The 17925-nt window shown below is 36.4% G+C and overlaps 1 protein-coding gene across 1 annotated transcript; it reads right to left on the bottom strand.

The window, feature by feature from the left end:
• Positions 1 to 11633: 11633 nt before the first annotated feature.
• On the bottom strand, positions 11634 to 17493 carry LOC134666896 (odorant receptor 4-like). Its single transcript, XM_063524202.1, has 7 exons — positions 17418 to 17493; positions 16451 to 16661; positions 15811 to 15907; positions 15233 to 15337; positions 13349 to 13437; positions 11791 to 11857; positions 11634 to 11702 (listed from the first exon to the last, which is right to left on the bottom strand). The coding sequence occupies exons 1-7, from the start codon at positions 17491 to 17493 to the stop codon at positions 11634 to 11636; spliced, it is 714 nt and encodes a 237-aa protein (XP_063380272.1).
• Positions 17494 to 17925: the final 432 nt, after the last annotated feature.

Genomic DNA, 17925 nt, shown 5'->3' with positions numbered 1-17925 from the left:
ACGGAATGACGTTTTTAGTGATAGTGTAGGGAGTGTCATGAAGGAATGACGGCAAGTAATGAAGTTTATTTTAATAATTTCCGTCAGTATTGGAGTTATGTGAAAGCAATGATACTAGAAATGACATTATACTGACAATGAATTGGTTAGAATGATGGAATCAGAAATGACAGAAAGAATGATGGACGATAATGAAGTTATTAAACATTTTTAATATTTTTGAAGAAATGTCAAAATAATGACATTATACTGATAGTGAGTGGAGCGCATCACTCTAATCCCTCATTCCGTCATTTAAAGTACTTTAGAAGAAGGTTTTATACTAACAAGAGTCATTACTGGCATTTAAATCAATAAGTGAAGTATACCTACTCTATTATCATTGCTCTAAAGTTCATTTTCACTTGACTCTTAAGAAAAAAGGAAAACATGCAGAATACGATGCACAAAGAAAATCTCTGCCCCTTTCTAAAAGTTTCCATACATGAAATAAAAATTAAAAACCTTTTATTTTATGTTGTTTACAACAATTTAATTATATTTTTACCGGGAAACGCGAAAATCTAAATTTAGTTATCTGCCTCTTTATCGTTCGAATATGCAAAAGTGAGGATGATGATGATGAAAAGTGATAGAGAGGTTAGATAACGAAATTTCGTGTTTCGCGGTAGACCCCCAGATTGTGATGGATTGTGGTAGTGGCGCCCCCTACGCAGAGTTTCGAGTAATATTCCCTATTCAGGGAAATATAATAATATTACGCAATACTCTGCGTAGGGGGCGCCTCTAGCACATACTGAGGGCTTACCGCGTAATTTCGTTTTCTGCCTCTTTATCACTCTTGCGTATTCGAGCGTTAGAGACTGATAACGAAATTTCGATTTTCGCATTTCGAAGTAGACCCTCTGAATTTGCTAATGGACCCTACGCCGACTTTTGCGTAATATTCCCTTTTGCGTTTTATTTCGTGCATGGAGTTCAATATATTTTTTAAAATATGGTCAACATCCCTATTTTGTATATTCTGTATATGGCCTTATATAATAACATGTTGTAAGTATGCATCTATCCTATAAGTAAACTCTCTGGTTTATGGCATTATGTATTTATAAACGCGTTACTGGCCTGAATTAGCTATTAATAGTTTTGATCTTCTCGTTTTGGTCTTTATCTCTCATTTTGACTTATGTATTTGTAAGAAGGATAAAACATATTAACTAAATCAGGCCTGTGAAGCTTAAAAAGTTTTATGACTAATTGAGAATGAATAGTTAATGTTTATGGTTGAATGTTCCATATAAGACTATCCCGTTCGAACTTGCTTTATGACGGACTCTTTTTTTATACCTCCTTACTTCGAACCTCCACAGATATTGTTTTTACTAAACGTCAAGTCAACCGCAGAAACCCCGACTAGTTTTAATCAGCAAAATCCTAACCACTTTTTAAATAATTAATATAATTATGTACAAGTATTAGTATTTCGGATACCCCAAAAACCTGTGTCTTAAAGTGGGTTATAATGGTTTGTACAAAATAAAACGAAAGAACATGTACATTAAAATAATTACAATGAAACAACACAATAAATTGTATATAAACCAATCCAGTACTTACGGTGCACGGAAATCTCAACGCTACGACTACACATATTTCGTTGGCTAGAAGACTGGCGTCAACTAACAAACAAGTTGTTGTGTTGCTGTTTGCGAGCGAGAAAATTCGAATATTGGCGAGAACTTTTAAATTTTAAGCTGTTATTTTATATTTTAGCGCTTTGATTCACTACCGGATCCGAGAAAGGATCCGGTGAATTTTGCCGGATCCGGTATCTTGAAAAATGTGCCGGATCCGGCCGGATTACCGGATCCGCCGGACCGGATTGCAATCCCTACATATCAGGTACCTTTTTTTTTAACCAAATACGTATACATTCTTACATAACAGAAGAATCCAGTAGGTACAGTCAGCGTCGTATAGTAGGTGGCATCCAAAGTATCCAAATAGTTCGGTACACCATATAATAGGTATGTATGGCGTACCGAACTATTTGAATAGGTACTTTGGATGCTACCTACTATATGATGCTGATTGTACTTTAAGAATAGTTTGATTCCCGGTTCGTGGTAAGAATAAAAAAAAATATTTGGATACATTTTTTAACTACCAATCTTTCACGCAGCCATTTTTAAATAACTATTTCTTTTTCTGCATTTTTCTGGCTCATCGGGCATAGAGTTGTCACAGTACATAGTATAATTACGACAGGTTAGAAATATTTGAATCGATGATTGAATACTGTCTTGGTTTTGTGTTCTTCAAAACGTACACTACAACATAACTAAGAACGGTTAGGAAAATAATAACTTAAAATTCCCCGTGAAAGGTAATGATGAAAATACTGATAGAAATACTGATAAGTGTGTGGGGAGATTTAGGAATGTCATGACCTGAATGGACCAAACGCTGGAGCGTTATGAAATTTCATGTCATTGCTAATGATAGTGTCGGGGCCGTAATACTGTCTAAAATAACTGGTAATATTTGTAAATGTGTCTGTACGAGTAATTAGGACGCCGCTGACTGTCGTGGTCACATTTTTGAAAAAAATTAAAAGCAATATTTTTAAATATTGTTATTCGTAAGCTTTAGCTTAAGTTGTAGCGTAAGCTTTAGTTGTTGTTACATTATATTCGGGTACAGCTAGGTCTTATCTCTGGGAAAACACGCACTTGTGAGTTTTTATATTATGTGTTCCGAGCAAAACTCGGTCTCACATATTTTTAAAATGACGTAATTATATACAGTATGTAAACTTACTAAAACCATTTACTCAAGCCCATTAAATAATAGGTCACACTGAGCAACTTTTACTATGGCACCAACCCCGAAATCGAGAAAAAAAAATTGACTCTCCCATAGAAAATTTCAATGCTAAATTTATGAAACAACCAAATTTTTTTATTTTTTTTTCACGTTTTCGGAGTTGGTGCCATAGGTAAAGTTGCTCAGTGTGACCGATTCATTTACGGGCTTGCGTAAATGGTTTTAGTAAGTTTACATACTGTATAATAACATAATTATATCATCACAATAAAAAATTAAATATTCGTAAGCACAAACACAGAATAGAAAATATCAAGCAGACATCGTAAATTTTATAGCATTTTCGGTGCAGCGGAGTGGTGTTAACGGAATTGGTAGGTATAAACAATTTCATTCAACTCTAATGATTAATTAGCGTTACGTTAATATTAACCTTAATTTATGATTTCAGTTGGAATTATCTACACTAATTCCGTTCACACCACTCCGCTGCACCAATAATGTTATAAAATTTACGATGTATGATTATAACTACAAAACGGAAAAAACAAAGGAAGGAGAAAGTGTCCCGAAATGCCCATTTCTCGTGATTGGGTAGGAGTAGTATAGTAAGAATTTATTTCCGACGCATTTCGTACTTTGTCACATTGACAATCAATATGAAAGTCGCTAGAGACCTCATAATATTGTCACTGTGACAAAGTACGAAATGGGTAGGAAATTGCAAAAATATGGGTGTAGACAAGTTATGGTAACATTCCATTTCTAACCGCAGCTGCACTACCGGTACTGAACGCGTCGCTGTTATTGTCAATTTCCACAGTAAAATGAGCAGTAGTGCAGCTGTCGTTGGAAATCGACTGTCACCTTTAGGTACTCAAAAATATGTCCCATAGTTCTTAATTCGCTGACATAAGAGCCATGGGACATATTTTTGAGAAGATTGGTGCACCCATATTTTTACACTTGACTGTACATGAAAGTTAAAGGAAATAACCCAAAGTACAAAACTCTATCATAGCAAAAAAAAAATAGTTGTTTTAAATATTATGTAATTTATTATTAATGTTTGTTTGAATAAAGGAATTTAACTGTTCTGTCTTTGAATTAGGATTGTTCATTTTTTTTAGACCCCCATTTTTATTTTATTTTCTGAAAATATAGGTTAATTTAAGATACCAATTTGAATGATTTAGTAATTCGTGGCTCGGTTGAATATTTATAATTTATTGAAAATATGAGATACGACTTCTCGTAAATTACATGTCGTCGGCTGATTAGGATAATGCACAAGCAACAACAAGCATTAAAAAAATAGTTGTCATTGTCAATTGATGTCACCTGTCGACAATGTCAGTGTCACGTGTTTCTATAAATAACAATCGTCTGGAATGGAAAACTCGTTTATTATGAATCATTAATTTCAAAATAAGTACCTACGCTATAAATTTGAGAAAGCTGATTCCAGAAATCTGCCTAAGTTATATATATAATATAACTTAGTTTTATTGGAGTATGTATCCATATAGCATCCAACTCCAACCATAACTTGGCTGAAATCAAGGGAGCAAAAATACAAAGGCTACAAATATAATGACCACCAAAAAATACTTTGGTACCCTAAATAAAAAAATAATGCTTACCAAAAAAAATTACTGAACACCAAAAAAATAAGGCCTAAAATTACAAAAGTACCACCGTTTTAATTACGACTGCACTTCAAATTGTATTCGAATACCAAATATATTGAATGATTACCAAAAATCATTAATGATCACCAAATCTTGAAGACCAAATTAATGCGATATTTTCACCTAAATAGACACTATGATACCCAAAAAATGTATACATATTACCAAATAAAGTAAAATGCTGCCAAAATTATTAGCCCCTCCCGCTCTACCCCCCGTACCCCGCACCGCATACCTATCTAACCTAACCTACTTTTCTAGGAGCATACTGAAATGCTACTAGAAAAGTAGGTTAGGTTTGTACTGCTATCAGTTAAGTGGGCTAGGTTAGCACTGCGACCCTTACAGAAATGAATTGCTACTAGAAAAGTGGGTTAGGTTAGGTTTAAACTGCGACCCTTACAGAAAAGAAATGCTACTAGAAAAGTGGGTTAGGTTAGGTTTGAACTGTGACCCTTACAGAAACGAAATGCTACTAGAAAAGTGGGTTAGGTTAGGTTTGAACTGTGACCCTTACAGAAACGAAATGCTACTAGAAAAGTGGGTTAGGTTAGGTTTGAACTGCGACCCATACAGAAACGAAATGCTACTAGAAAAGTGGGTTAGGTTAGGTTTGAACTGCGACCCTTACAGAAACGAAATTCTACTAGAAAAGTGGGTTAGGTTAGGTTTGATCTGTGACCCATACAGAAACAATTGTGGTTACAATTTTGGTGGTCATTTACTATATTCGGGTGTACAATGATTATTTTGGAGTCATTTGCTTTAATAGGATAGTAAAATGTAATAAAATTGGTAATCATTTCACATTAAAATGGTGTTATAATTTTGGTGATCATTCATTATTTTAGGGTGGTAAAGTACATTTTTTTGGTATTAAATTTTATTAAATCTGGTGATCAGTTAAATAGCAGCCAAATACAAATGTAAGTTACCTACATCATATATATATTTTAACTGATTCGATTTGTAAGAAGATTGGATTCATAAAATCGTTACAAGCGTCCATTGCTAAAGGTAGCTTAGCACTCAGTGGGTGCTTTCTACCGGCTTGTCACCATTGTTTGGATATTGTACTACATACTTATACTACTATATTAGGAACATGCCAATTTTGCTAATTATATCCTATTATTTCAGGTCATCGTGATTCCTATTTAGATACAGCTGTGAGATATGTAACTGCACTTGGGCCCAGAACAAAGTTGAGCATTTTGTATTGAAACGAAAGTCATATTAATTATTAATCGTCGTAATACTTTACGACCGTAAATAATGCCTGGGAACAGAGTAAATAACAAACCATACACTTCTCTTCTGGATGGTCAACAAGAAGCCATCATTGTCAGATGCTCGTGCAGAACATGATAAACATACATTTAATGTAAAGTTACTATTTTTTTTGGAAACATATATAACATATTTCCCAAATTAATAAAAAAGTAGGTAAACAAAAACATGTTTTATTATTCACAACTCTTTATTAAGTCTTGTCCACCATGATATCAGCAGCTTGAACTGCAACATGTACCTGGAAATTAGAAATTATATCTTTTTAAAGCAGTTTCAGGCTGAATTTTGAGTATGGCTATGTATTCTTGTATATTCCTTCTTTCTAGTAGGCACCATCTCTGTTTAACGGTTTGCCTTTAGATACTCTGGCTACATTACCACAGAAAATAAATAGATACCACGACCCTACCAATAAAGTGAGCTTTTAAATACTTAATTGTAGTAAATTAATATTAATTTTATACTTACATCGACGTGATTCTCACAGCAATACTGTGTGTAACACGTGAAGTAGGTAGGTATTCCAAGTTTAATTCACGGCACTATCTTTCACGTCGTAGGTCTTCGTGGATTCGAACTATTATTTTTGTGAATCATTCCCACACATAGGAACAAGGTTTTTGATATATTATTAAGCAATGAAATCTACTGTTTAGGTATTCATTATAAATCAAATTGTAACAAACAAGCGCAGCGGTTTAACTGAAAATTTTTGTTATGACAATCGATGACAATGATAACTTTGACAATACGTGAGTGACGGATTTATTTACTATGGTTCGATAACTTTTATTATGCAATGACTTTACATTCAGCCCAGGAGAAGGTCAAACTAAGGTCATAAGGATATTTGTTGAAATATCTTCAATCCTCAATTATTATATCGCAGCAAATGTCGGAAACTGTTTAAAAACCTTATATCTCGAAATGGTTTTCGAAATAGAACATTTATCCATTAAAATAGTCGTAATTTCAGACGCTCTATTATTTCATCAAATATTTTATGACATTCGTCCAACATCTGTTCGGAATGGTGAATTTGAAATGAATCAGGCATTTTATGAGCGGCGATAGTCATTTGGTTTATTTTATTGTAGACAACTGCGCGGGTGTAACGCGCTTGTTCGGAATGCCCACAATTCCCGATTGAACATCACAGTTTTTCGAGTATTTGTCTACCATGAAACAGTTTGCCCTGGGGGGTGTTAAATATCGCCAACCATCACACATTCAAGAGCAAAATTTGTAAGCCGTTAGAGTCTGTTCGAAAAGAGAAGAGTCGTGGAATGTATTGGGCCCTATTACTTTCCACAACTCTTCTCTTTCCGCACAGACTCTAGTAAGTTAATCAAACCTCAACATATTAAGTATGCGAGAAGGGTCCCTTTTTAGGGATTCGTAGTCAACTCTGTGATAAAACGACACAAACTAATAATTATGTTTAAAGTTGTTAGAATTGACTCGATGAGTATTAGTTGCCTGTGGAAAGAAAAGTAGCGGTGCGCGGCAACTACTACTGTTAGACACCAGAATTGGTGGGTCGCATGTACTTGTAGCGACGCGACGAAATCGCGCAGTGAGCCACGCCTGCCTTTGCTCGTCTCTCCTCCGACTAGAAGTCCCCACCTGGCCGCGTAGCCATGATGCCGATCGCTTACGCTCCGTAGCGATCGAAACGCAACTGTCACTGTCGCACCAATATGGAAGAGTGATAGAGAGACATAATGCTTTTCGTTGTCGAAGCGATAGCGATTGTAACCTTGGCTAGGCCGGCTGCTCCGTATTGATATTCACCCTGTTTTCATCCCATGAAAGGATGTAAGTATTTCAGGGTAAAAAATATTCAAGGTTATCTATCCTATTTCAAGTTTATAAAAAACCGGCCAAGTGCGAGTCGGACTCGCACACGAAGGGTTCCGTACCATTATCTAAAAAAACGGTCACCCATCCAAGTACTGACCCCACCCGACGTTGCTTAACTTCGGTCAAAAATGACGTTTGTTGTATGGGAGCCCCACTTAAATCTTTATTTTATTATGTTTTTAGTATTTGTTGTTATAGCGGCAACAGAAATACTTCAACTGTGAAAATATCAGCTGTCTAGCTATCACGGTTCGTGAGATACAGCCTGGTGACGGACGGACGGACGGACGGACGGACGGACAGCGGAGTCTTAGTAATAGGATCCCGTTTTACCCTTTGGGTACGGAACCCTAAAAACAAAATTTCCTAAAGAAACTCCTATGAAACAAACAAAATTTAAAAAGACATCAACGCGTGCCGACTGAACCTCATTCACTTTGATTACTATACAACACCTTATCTTAAGTACCTACTATTTAAGACTAATGCCTTGAGCATAATAACGAGGACCATCAGCATTCATCAAATCGCGCCGCACCGCGGTCACAACGAGATCGCTTACATAGGACACTTCTATGGGCATCAAAGGATTGATTGAGCCGCCTCGCGCCGCGTCCCGCCGTTTCGCCTCGGGATCGCGCGATGTTCGCCTACATAAGACGCTGCGTAACGCTACGTCTTACGTAGGCGAACAACGCGCGAACGCGGCGCGGCGCGGCGCGGCGAAATCAATCCTTTGATGCCCATAGAAGTGTCCTACGTAAGCGATCTCGTTGCGAACGCGGTGCGGCGCGATTTGCACGCGAATGTCAGGCGGCGCGGCGCGGCGCGGCGCGGCGGCGGCCGCTTTCGCCGCGCCGCGCCGCGCCGCGTTCGCGCGTTGTTCGCCTACGTAAGACGTAGCGTAAGCAAGATCCATATTTATTAAAAAACTTTCAAGATTCTTACAGATTCTGTCAAACAACATCCCATTTGACAGTATCTGTCAACAATAATACTTAAGTAATTTTATTTTGTACTTAACCATGACAAAATATGATCTTACACTAAATTTGACAAAAAAACTGTCAAATTTGACAGTTTGACAGATCATGTCAATATACACTGGGACACTATAACATGTCACTTTGTACCAAATATTCCCATACGAAACCCAAAAAGTCGCCCAAAAATATATAAGCACAGCGATCACTGGGGCTGCAAGTGCGTTGCCGGCCCTTAAGATGAGAAATGCAGTCTACAAAAAATTACCCAACATTGACATTTAGTACTAAACTATGACAAAATATAATACTTTACACTAAATTTGACAAAAACGAACAAATTTGACAGTTTGACAGATTATGTCAATATACATTATGCCATGTCACTTTGTACTAAATATTACCATACACATAAATGCATGTATATAAGTAGCGTACACGAAGAGAGGCCTATAGGTCAGCAGTGGGCGACTGAAAGCGAAAATGATGATGATGATGATTACCATATAATTACCTATTCTATTCTATTCTATTCAATAATAATATTTAATTAATTTTATTTTGTACTTAACCATGACAAAATATGATCTTACACTAAATTTGACAAAAACTGTCAAATTTGACAGTTTGACAGATCATGTCAATATACACTGGGACACTGTAACATGTCCCTTTGTACCAAATATTCCCATACGAAACCCAAAAACTCGCCCAAAAATACATACGCACAGCGATCACTGGGGCTGCAAGTGCGTTGCCGGCCCTTAAGATGAGAAATGCAGTCTACAAAAAATTACCCAACATTGACATTTAGTACTAAACTATGACAAAATATAATACTCTACACTAAATTTGACAAAAAAAAACAAATTTGACAGTTTGACAGATTATGTCAATATACATTATGCCATGTCACTTTGTACTAAATATTACCATACACATAAATGCATGTATATAAGTGGCGTACACGAAGAGAGGCCTATAGGTCAGCAGTGGGCGACTGAAAGCGAAAATGATGATGATGATGATTACCATATAATTACCTATTCTATTCTATTCTATTCTATTCAATAATAATATTTAAGTAATTTTATTTTGTACTTAACCATGACAAAATATGATCTTACACTAAATTTGACAAAAACTGTCAAAATTGACAGTTTGACAGATCATGTCAATATACACTGGGACACTGTAACATGTCTCTTTGTACCAAATATTCCCATACGAAACCCAAAAACTCGCCCAAAAATACATAAGCACAGCGATCACTGGGGCTGCAAGTGCGTTGCCGGCCCTTAAGATGAGAAATGCAGTCTACAAAAAATTACCCAACATTGACATTTAGTACTAAACTATGACAAAATATAATACTTTACACTAAATTTGACAAAAAAAAAAAAAATTGACAGTTTGACAGATTATGTCAATATACATTATGCCATGTCACTTACTAAATATTACCATACACATAAATGCATGTATATAAGTGGCGTACACGAAGAGAGGCCTATACTCAGCAGTGGGCGACTGAAAGCGAAAATGATGATGATGATGATGATGATGATGATGATGATGATTACCATATAAATCATGACCCGAACTTACTAACCCGAAATTACAAAAAAAAAATTAATCTATGTAAAACGGTCAAGTGCGAGTCGGATTTCAATATATCCATACAAAAAGTCATCAGCGCCTGATGGAGTTCATAGCAAAGTTTTTTCGTAAATTCGTACCTTCAGAACGATATATCTCGAAAAAGGTAAGAGATAAAGCAAAATGGACTTCAGTTTTGAGCTGTCGTTAGTACAAAGTACTAAACGAATAATGCATTTCCGTATACATAGACCTTTTTTGGGACCGATTTGGACAAAAAAAAAATCAAAAATGAAAAATAAAAATTTGGCCCGGGTCTAAAATCTTTATTTTTAGAGCTAGAGAGATGAAAAAAAAACCGTTTCTGTAAAATTTTAATATCTTTTGTTCAACCCCAAATCCAACCATATAGTCTTGTAACTTTAATTAAAAAAAAAAAAACTTTGGTCAAAAATCACGTTTGTTGTATGGGAGCCCCATTTAAATCTTTATTTTATTCTGTTTTTAGTATTTGTTGTTATAGCGGCAACAGAAATACATAATCTGTGAAAATTTCAACTGTCTAGCTATCACGGTTCGTGAGATACAGCCTGGTGACAGACGGACGGACGGACGGACGGACAGCGAAGTCTTAGTAATAGGGTCCCGTTTTACCCTTTGGGTACGGAACCCTAAAAACGTGTGTGTAAAATATCGTCAAATGGTGTTATTGAATTATTGAGCAACAAACATCTAAATAAGTACCTCTACAAACTTTGCCATTTATAAAGGAAGTGGTAGGTTCATAGGATTTTAAATATATATCTAAGTTGATATTTACTCATTTTAATTCATAAATATTAACTTAGATATATTCGAATAAAACTTCCGTGAGACACAATTTCAAATCATTTATTTGTCGCAAAGCATACCTGTTTTGTGTGTGTATTCCTGTGTTACATACAGGTGTTACATTACCTACATAAAATTAAGTGCTGTACTTTTCGCCATATGAGATTATTTTATTTGTATAATACATATAATAAGTACATATTTTTATAACTTACATGAGTGCAGATTGTATCGTGCACGTAACTGAAATAACCACTCGTGCTCCCATACCTACTACTATATATCAGGCCTTTTCGAACGTACACTAACATCAGAATGATATCTAAATCTCGAATTCTCGGTCGAATCGGCCTGAATGTGTGGTGACCGCCAGTTGTTGTCTTAATGACTCCTCTACACGATGGACCAGCGCCGGCCACTCCAAGGGACGCGGCCATGCGTCAGAATGAGATAGCAATATCACTTGCTCCCCCTAACGCATAAATGCGTCCTTCGGAGTGGCCGGCGTTGGCCCATCGTGTAGAGGAGCCCTTATACGCTCCACTGATCAATGTTCACCTCCTTTACTGTACACCGACTTCAACAAGGCGAAGTAAGACCAAGATGTGCTTAATATCTGTAATAAAAATCATAATATAGGTATATTTATAACCTATTTACAAGTATATTATCGACTTCGCAAAACAAGCGCAATATGGAAATACCCGTGTAAAAGCTTCCAGATTTATTTCAGCATACATATAAGCAGTCAGCTTGCAAGACTTCTGTGCCCTGAAAGCAAATAATACCATTTTTACTCATGTTCTTTTGAGTATAGTAGTTTGGTAGTGGTGGTAGTAGCTTGTAGTTTGGTTTGATAGTAGTATATATTATACCACACATGTTAAATATAACTACCTCAATCCGATGCCACTTATAGTGTAAACAACATTATTTGCGGTATTTGACGTCTGTCACTCACAACAGCAATACTACGTAAAATGTCTTGCGCATCGAAATCACAAAGGAAAACAACTGCACTGCGAACGTTTACGTTCTACGTCTTTTTTTTTAATTTTAGGGTTGGCCGGACACCACCGTCATGAATCGGTAGTCGTCTAAGTAAATCGATATGAATTTTTCATTTTTCTTTTAATAAAAATAAGGAAAAGGTGGATAATTAACTGTAAATATGGATATATTTATCGTCACTTAACTGATAACAAATTTGACACAGAAATAACATAAATAAACTTTAAAATAGATCCCCAGTTAGTTTCAATTTTGACAATGGGTGCGACCTACTCGGTCGGTGTATTAAATGCATTTAGCTTGCGGGAAAACCATATAATCCTAGCTTTATTTAAATCTCAAATAAAAATTAATTATACGTCACAATTCGATACCTCAGTCTACGTGCCATCCAATCGTAATCGCTTGCTGTGACAATCGATTTGCGTTAGTTACATCTCTATATACGTCAGTCATAATGTGTCAAATACCGCAAATAATGTTCAAATATCAAATATCAAATATCAACATTTATTCAGCAAATAGGCCACAAGGGCACTTTTACACGTCAACATTGAATTTACATAAAAGCAAAAATAATAACATCAACAATTTTATAAATTAAAACTAACAATTCAATCTAACGTATTACAATTACTAAGAGATGTATATGGTCTCTTAATGTCGAATTACATACAAAATACAGATAAAAAAACACACACAAAAAATCTATAATATTTAGAGGTGTAAATGTCTCTAGGTGTCAGAACTATAAGATTATATAGTTTATCAAGTTATCCTTAGAGATGTATAGGGTCTCCAAGAGTCAATATCCTGTATAATTAATACATTCATTAAAAGAAAAGAAACATACGAGAACAGAATGAGGCGTCTCACTGTAATTAATTAATAAAAGTTACTAAGTATAATAGCTCGTGTTAGCTTAACAGACCAGTCTCCACAAACAGCACCCGTTCACGAGTATGACGCATATCTCAGCCATCGCCTCCCTCAACCTTCATTCGGGAAAGTGGCGACCCGGTGTTGTTTATACTATAAATATTCTTGTTTTACAAATGTTAGTGGAAATTGTCCCAGGATGTAGACCGTTGCACTTATTAATGTATTAAACCATGTCGTCTTTTTATATTATCTGCCATTTTTTTCCCAATAAACAAAATAAAACAAATTACTTATATAAAAGACAAATGATCTAGAATCGAAATTTTTGTATGATGGGTCATACAAACCACATAAGTAACACTACCTTACCTGGTTAGAATAACGAGTAAATTCTTCGCTGTTTTTACATCAACGGTATACCACTGACTGTTATACACAGCGCTACTCAAATCCATGCTCTGAAATTTTAAAGTATCAGTAGCTAAATACCTTTTTTCTGTACAGTCAGTACCAATAGTAGCGGGTGAAACAACGCGCCAAAACTATCTGCTATCCTACAATACTTTTACAAATAGAAATATATTTTTACAGTTTGTATACAAAGTTATCCGGCACAGTCTAACTATTCTACATGCCCCTACTCGTGTCATATAATTAAGCAATAAGCATTATAGATAATGAATATAATGATAGATAGGCACTTTCGATGCTGACTGTACTGCCATACAATTATATTATATGTAGTAATTTATGGGACTTCTACATAATAAATAATAAAATACGAGTGTGGGTTTAAACGAGCTTACAGCAATTTTCATAAAAACAGCATGCCTAGTTATGGATTGATGTAAGATGTGTAGAAATTTAAAATAAGTTTGAAAATTGTGACCTGTAATCTTCGAGCAACACGGAAGGGAGGCGGCATTCGCACTATTTCCCCTCTGCCGAGGTACAAGATTAGCGCGTCAATCTAATCTAGCGCGGGTAATAAAACTAGTTGCACTTGGATTTTTCACTAGACCGAGTCCAGACGCGCGCGTGAACACTGCTGCACAAAAATGCCTGTTTGCTCGGTTTTTTGTTATAAAAAGAGGTCGGGGACATCAAATTTATAAAAAGAAAGTGTTACATTTCACATGTAATATTTTTTTTTACATATCATACGTTTAATTACATTTAAATACAATTATTATATTTTAGTCTCAAGTAATTGTTGGATTTATCGATTTTGCTCGCTCAGTACAAATTGCGGATCGGTCGAGCGACAAATCCGACTTCTCATCTCTCAGAATACAATGACATACTTCAACGGAAATGTGTTAGTGTGCGTGTTGTGACACTAGTCACTCGTCCGTACACAAAAAGAGATCGAGGTTTGCAAGATTTGTCTTTGACGTGTGTCATTTTGTATGTATTTGTGTCGTCGTTACAGAGGGCCTACCGCGAACCACGTTCGACGTGTTGCCTCCCTGTCACACTTACGTATGAATTTACAAGTGCCATAGAGAGGCAACACGTCGAACGTGGTTCGCGGTAGGGCCTCTGATTGGATTTTGTATGTAAGTGTGTGAGAAGTGCCACTGTGTGCACCTTCCCCCCGCGAAAAATGGCAGAAAGATTTGTACGGTGAGATATCGCTTGGGCCCCTCCCTTCCGACGTGTTGCTCGAAGCCTGTAATACCTTTTTATTACCAATAAATGATGTCTATGTCTATGCCTATTTACGATAGACTCGTATTAAAGGATGACCCACGTTAGACCGGGCCGTGTCCTGGCCGGAACTTCCGGCGCGGCGCTTATTTTTCTATGAAATGACAGGTGATCACGTGATGCTTTCCATAGAAAACGAGGCGCCGGAAGCTCTGGCCCGGACACGGCCCGGTCTAACGTGAGTCATCCATAATTATGAAATGTGGGTTATTTTTGCACAGATATTGATAAAAATTAATTCACCTTCGCATTCAAAACTAGGTACAGTCGACGTCAAATGTGTATATGTTTACATTTTTGGGGTTCCGTACCCAAAGGGTAAAAACGGGACCCTATTACTAAGACTCCACAGTCCGTCTGTCTGTCACAGAGGAGTATCTCATGAACCGCGATAGACAGTTGATCACAGATGATATAATATTTCTGTTGCCGTTATAACAACAAATACTAAACCCTCGGTGGGCGAGTCCGATTCGCACTTGTCCGGTTATTGCACTTTTCGCCTTGGAAATAAGACAAAAAACATAAACTACCTATACTTACAGCTCGTGAAACGTTACCGCCATAAACGCATATTAGGTATATTTGCAGCAAACATAAGAACAGGAAACCGATAAAATTACCAGACACAGCCAAGTCCTCATAAGCCTGAAAAAAGTGGGCAATAGCAATAACTTCTACTCTGTACAATTTTAGCAAAGCTTCTTATGTAAATGAAACGTGCCACGGTTAAAATAAAGTTGGTCAGAGAGCTCCAGGGAATCATTTCATTCGGGAATGTGGTTTCAGAGAAGCAGTCGAAATATTATGCTAAAATTACGTGACAATGACCTTGGCCCCTATTCGACATGTACAACTGTCAGATTTCGCATCCACTTCAATTCAACAGTTGAATGAATCGCGAGTTTAGAGCAATTATTTCATGCAACCGATGATGCCAAAAATGCGGGGAAGCGCGGGACGAGGTGAGCGAAATCCCGTGTCGTGATTGGTCCGTTCAAAGACATGGACGTCACACAAAGACACTTTCGACTCGAAAACATTGAGTAAAATTACCGTATGCGTGGCAGAGGGGGTAGCGCGACTATGCTAAGAGGATGTTTTGTCTCTGGGCCCCTTACCATGATATTAAATCCGGCCAAGCAGAGCAGCAGGGAGCTCGACATGAAGTTGAACAGAGACGACTTGGAATACACTGTTTCAATTAAATTGGTGCATCTGTAATAAAGTCCATTACGGACAGTCTACATTAAAATGGACATCAAACTTCTCATTTTAAAATCATAACAAGGACGAATAATTGAGGATAAAAGATTAGCTTTATAGGACTGCCTTTGGATCTCATACATTTCACGACTCGTGTCTTTCCGCACGGACTCTAAAATTCTAAGAACACTACTGCTAGGATTCTAAGAACACTGCTGCTAGGATTCTAAGAACACTACTGCTAGGATTCTAAGAACACTACTGCTAGGATTCTAAGAACACTGCTGCTAGGATTCTAAGAACACTACTGCTAGGATTCTAAGAACACTGCTGCTAGGATTCTAAGAACACTACTGCTAGGATTCTAAGAACACTGCTGCTAGGATTCTAAGAACACTGCTGCTAGTATTCTAAGAACACTGCTCCGGTGCCCCGTGCGCCGCGCATCTTATGAAGTTGTTTCGATGAATTCGATCCCACTGGCAGTCATTTAATCTACAAATAAGAGTGCTGGAGAAGAAAAAGATTCTTTAAATTAAGAGGTATAAATATAAATTTTCCAACCTTATAAGTTCTCTGTGTCGGCTAATGCAAGCTCGAAACTTCTCGTGATATTTGTCATTTCCATTTCGAATCCATATTCTCACATTCGGTGTTACAATTGACTCAAAATCATGGTAAAGTAAACGGAACTGAACTTGTACAAAAGTGCAAAAAGTATAGTACAAGCAATCCGGGCCGACCACGGTGAAGATACCAAACAGACCTAAAAATAATTACTATTTAACATAGATTTTTCTTTCGTTTTACGCCATACATACATCGAGTGGTACCATCAGGTTAAAATATTTTTTTTTTCTATATTTAAATAGAAAAACATTGTTATCTAACAATCATAAGTAATACATAGGCAAATGGTAAGGTAAATTAGGTAGATTAAGAGAAATTCAATGAGATAATATTTAAAATCTGTATTCAACATAACAAATTTTGAACTTAATACTCGCCAGGTAAGGTGCATTTTTCAACGGGATAATATAGATAGAAAACAATTAAGACATTGATTATCTATCGTCTTTCTTATTCACATTACATAATAATAGAGTACCTACTAATCGCAAGTTGTAGGTAAAAAAAAACATTTAACTATACTCTTACAATATGTACTCACCAGTGATCACATGACGAGCATATATAAAAGGGTAAATCCTCAGATCGAACTCGTTGAATGGGTACATAACTAGAAATGGAAGTCTCAACTCAACTTTTCCTGACGTATAATATTCATATGCCATTATAGCAAGGGGGCTAAGCAAGAACGTACCAAGGCCAGCTACATTGACGATAGTTAACGTTTTTATGGACAGATGGAGTTTGCGGACCATACAGCGTATTTCCCCGAAAGCTGTGGGACTTTTTTTAACACTGGAGTCAAATTGAGGCGACTGCAGTTTACGCAGTGAAATGATCAAATCATTTATATGGTGGCCGTACTTTATTATGTAGTAAGTTTTGGCGGTACCCAGGAAACAAAGAGTAACGCAAGGCGCGCAATTGGTGGCTTCAAGGAACTTCCCTTCCATGATGCTGTTGACCATCCAGGCTACTTCCCCTATTAGTTCACAATACAACACGCTATTTAAAAAACAATAAAACTTCCGGCTCCATAGTCTCTCCATGAAGGTCTGGTTACTCTGGTTACTTTCATTGTCATTAGTCTGCAATCCTGTCATTCGTAAAATTCGATTTGTTTTTTGTAAACTCTTTTCAAACGCAACTGATTCAAATGACATTATTTTAATATCTATATGTAAGTAAAGTTTCGTATTCGTACTCTTGCTATGAGAGTTACATTTCAACTATATTCTTATGAAAATGTGTCTATCTTAAGTACTGGTTCAGATATGACAATTAAGCAATTAGTGCTAATAATTACATTAACATTTAATAATACTGAGTAAAAGTAGCTAAATGAAAACAAAGCAGTTATGATTTAATGACACTGTTCGATAATAACGAGTAATTAACTA

Source organism: Cydia fagiglandana, chromosome 8 (assembly GCF_963556715.1).
Source record: "Cydia fagiglandana chromosome 8, ilCydFagi1.1, whole genome shotgun sequence".
In the NCBI taxonomy this organism is placed as follows: domain Eukaryota; kingdom Metazoa; phylum Arthropoda; class Insecta; order Lepidoptera; family Tortricidae; genus Cydia; species Cydia fagiglandana.
The sequence above is the reverse complement of the archived record's forward strand: the minus strand, read 5'-3'. Positions and strand labels throughout refer to the sequence as shown.

What these genes read in the sequence shown, in the direction of transcription:
- LOC134666896 (XM_063524202.1), bottom strand. Translation starts at nt 17,493, where the DNA reads ATGGTCAACAGCATCATGGAAGGGAAGTTCCTTGAAGCCACCAATTGC. An exon ending in TGGCCGGATTTAATATCATG is followed by an intron (nt 15,338 to 15,810) that starts GTAAGGGGCCCA and finishes CACTTTTTTCAG; the next exon opens with GCTTATGAGGACTTGGCTGT. An exon ending in TTACTCGTTATTCTAACCAG is followed by an intron (nt 11,858 to 13,348) that starts GTAAGGTAGTGT and finishes ATTTGCTTTCAG; the next exon opens with GGCACAGAAGTCTTGCAAGC.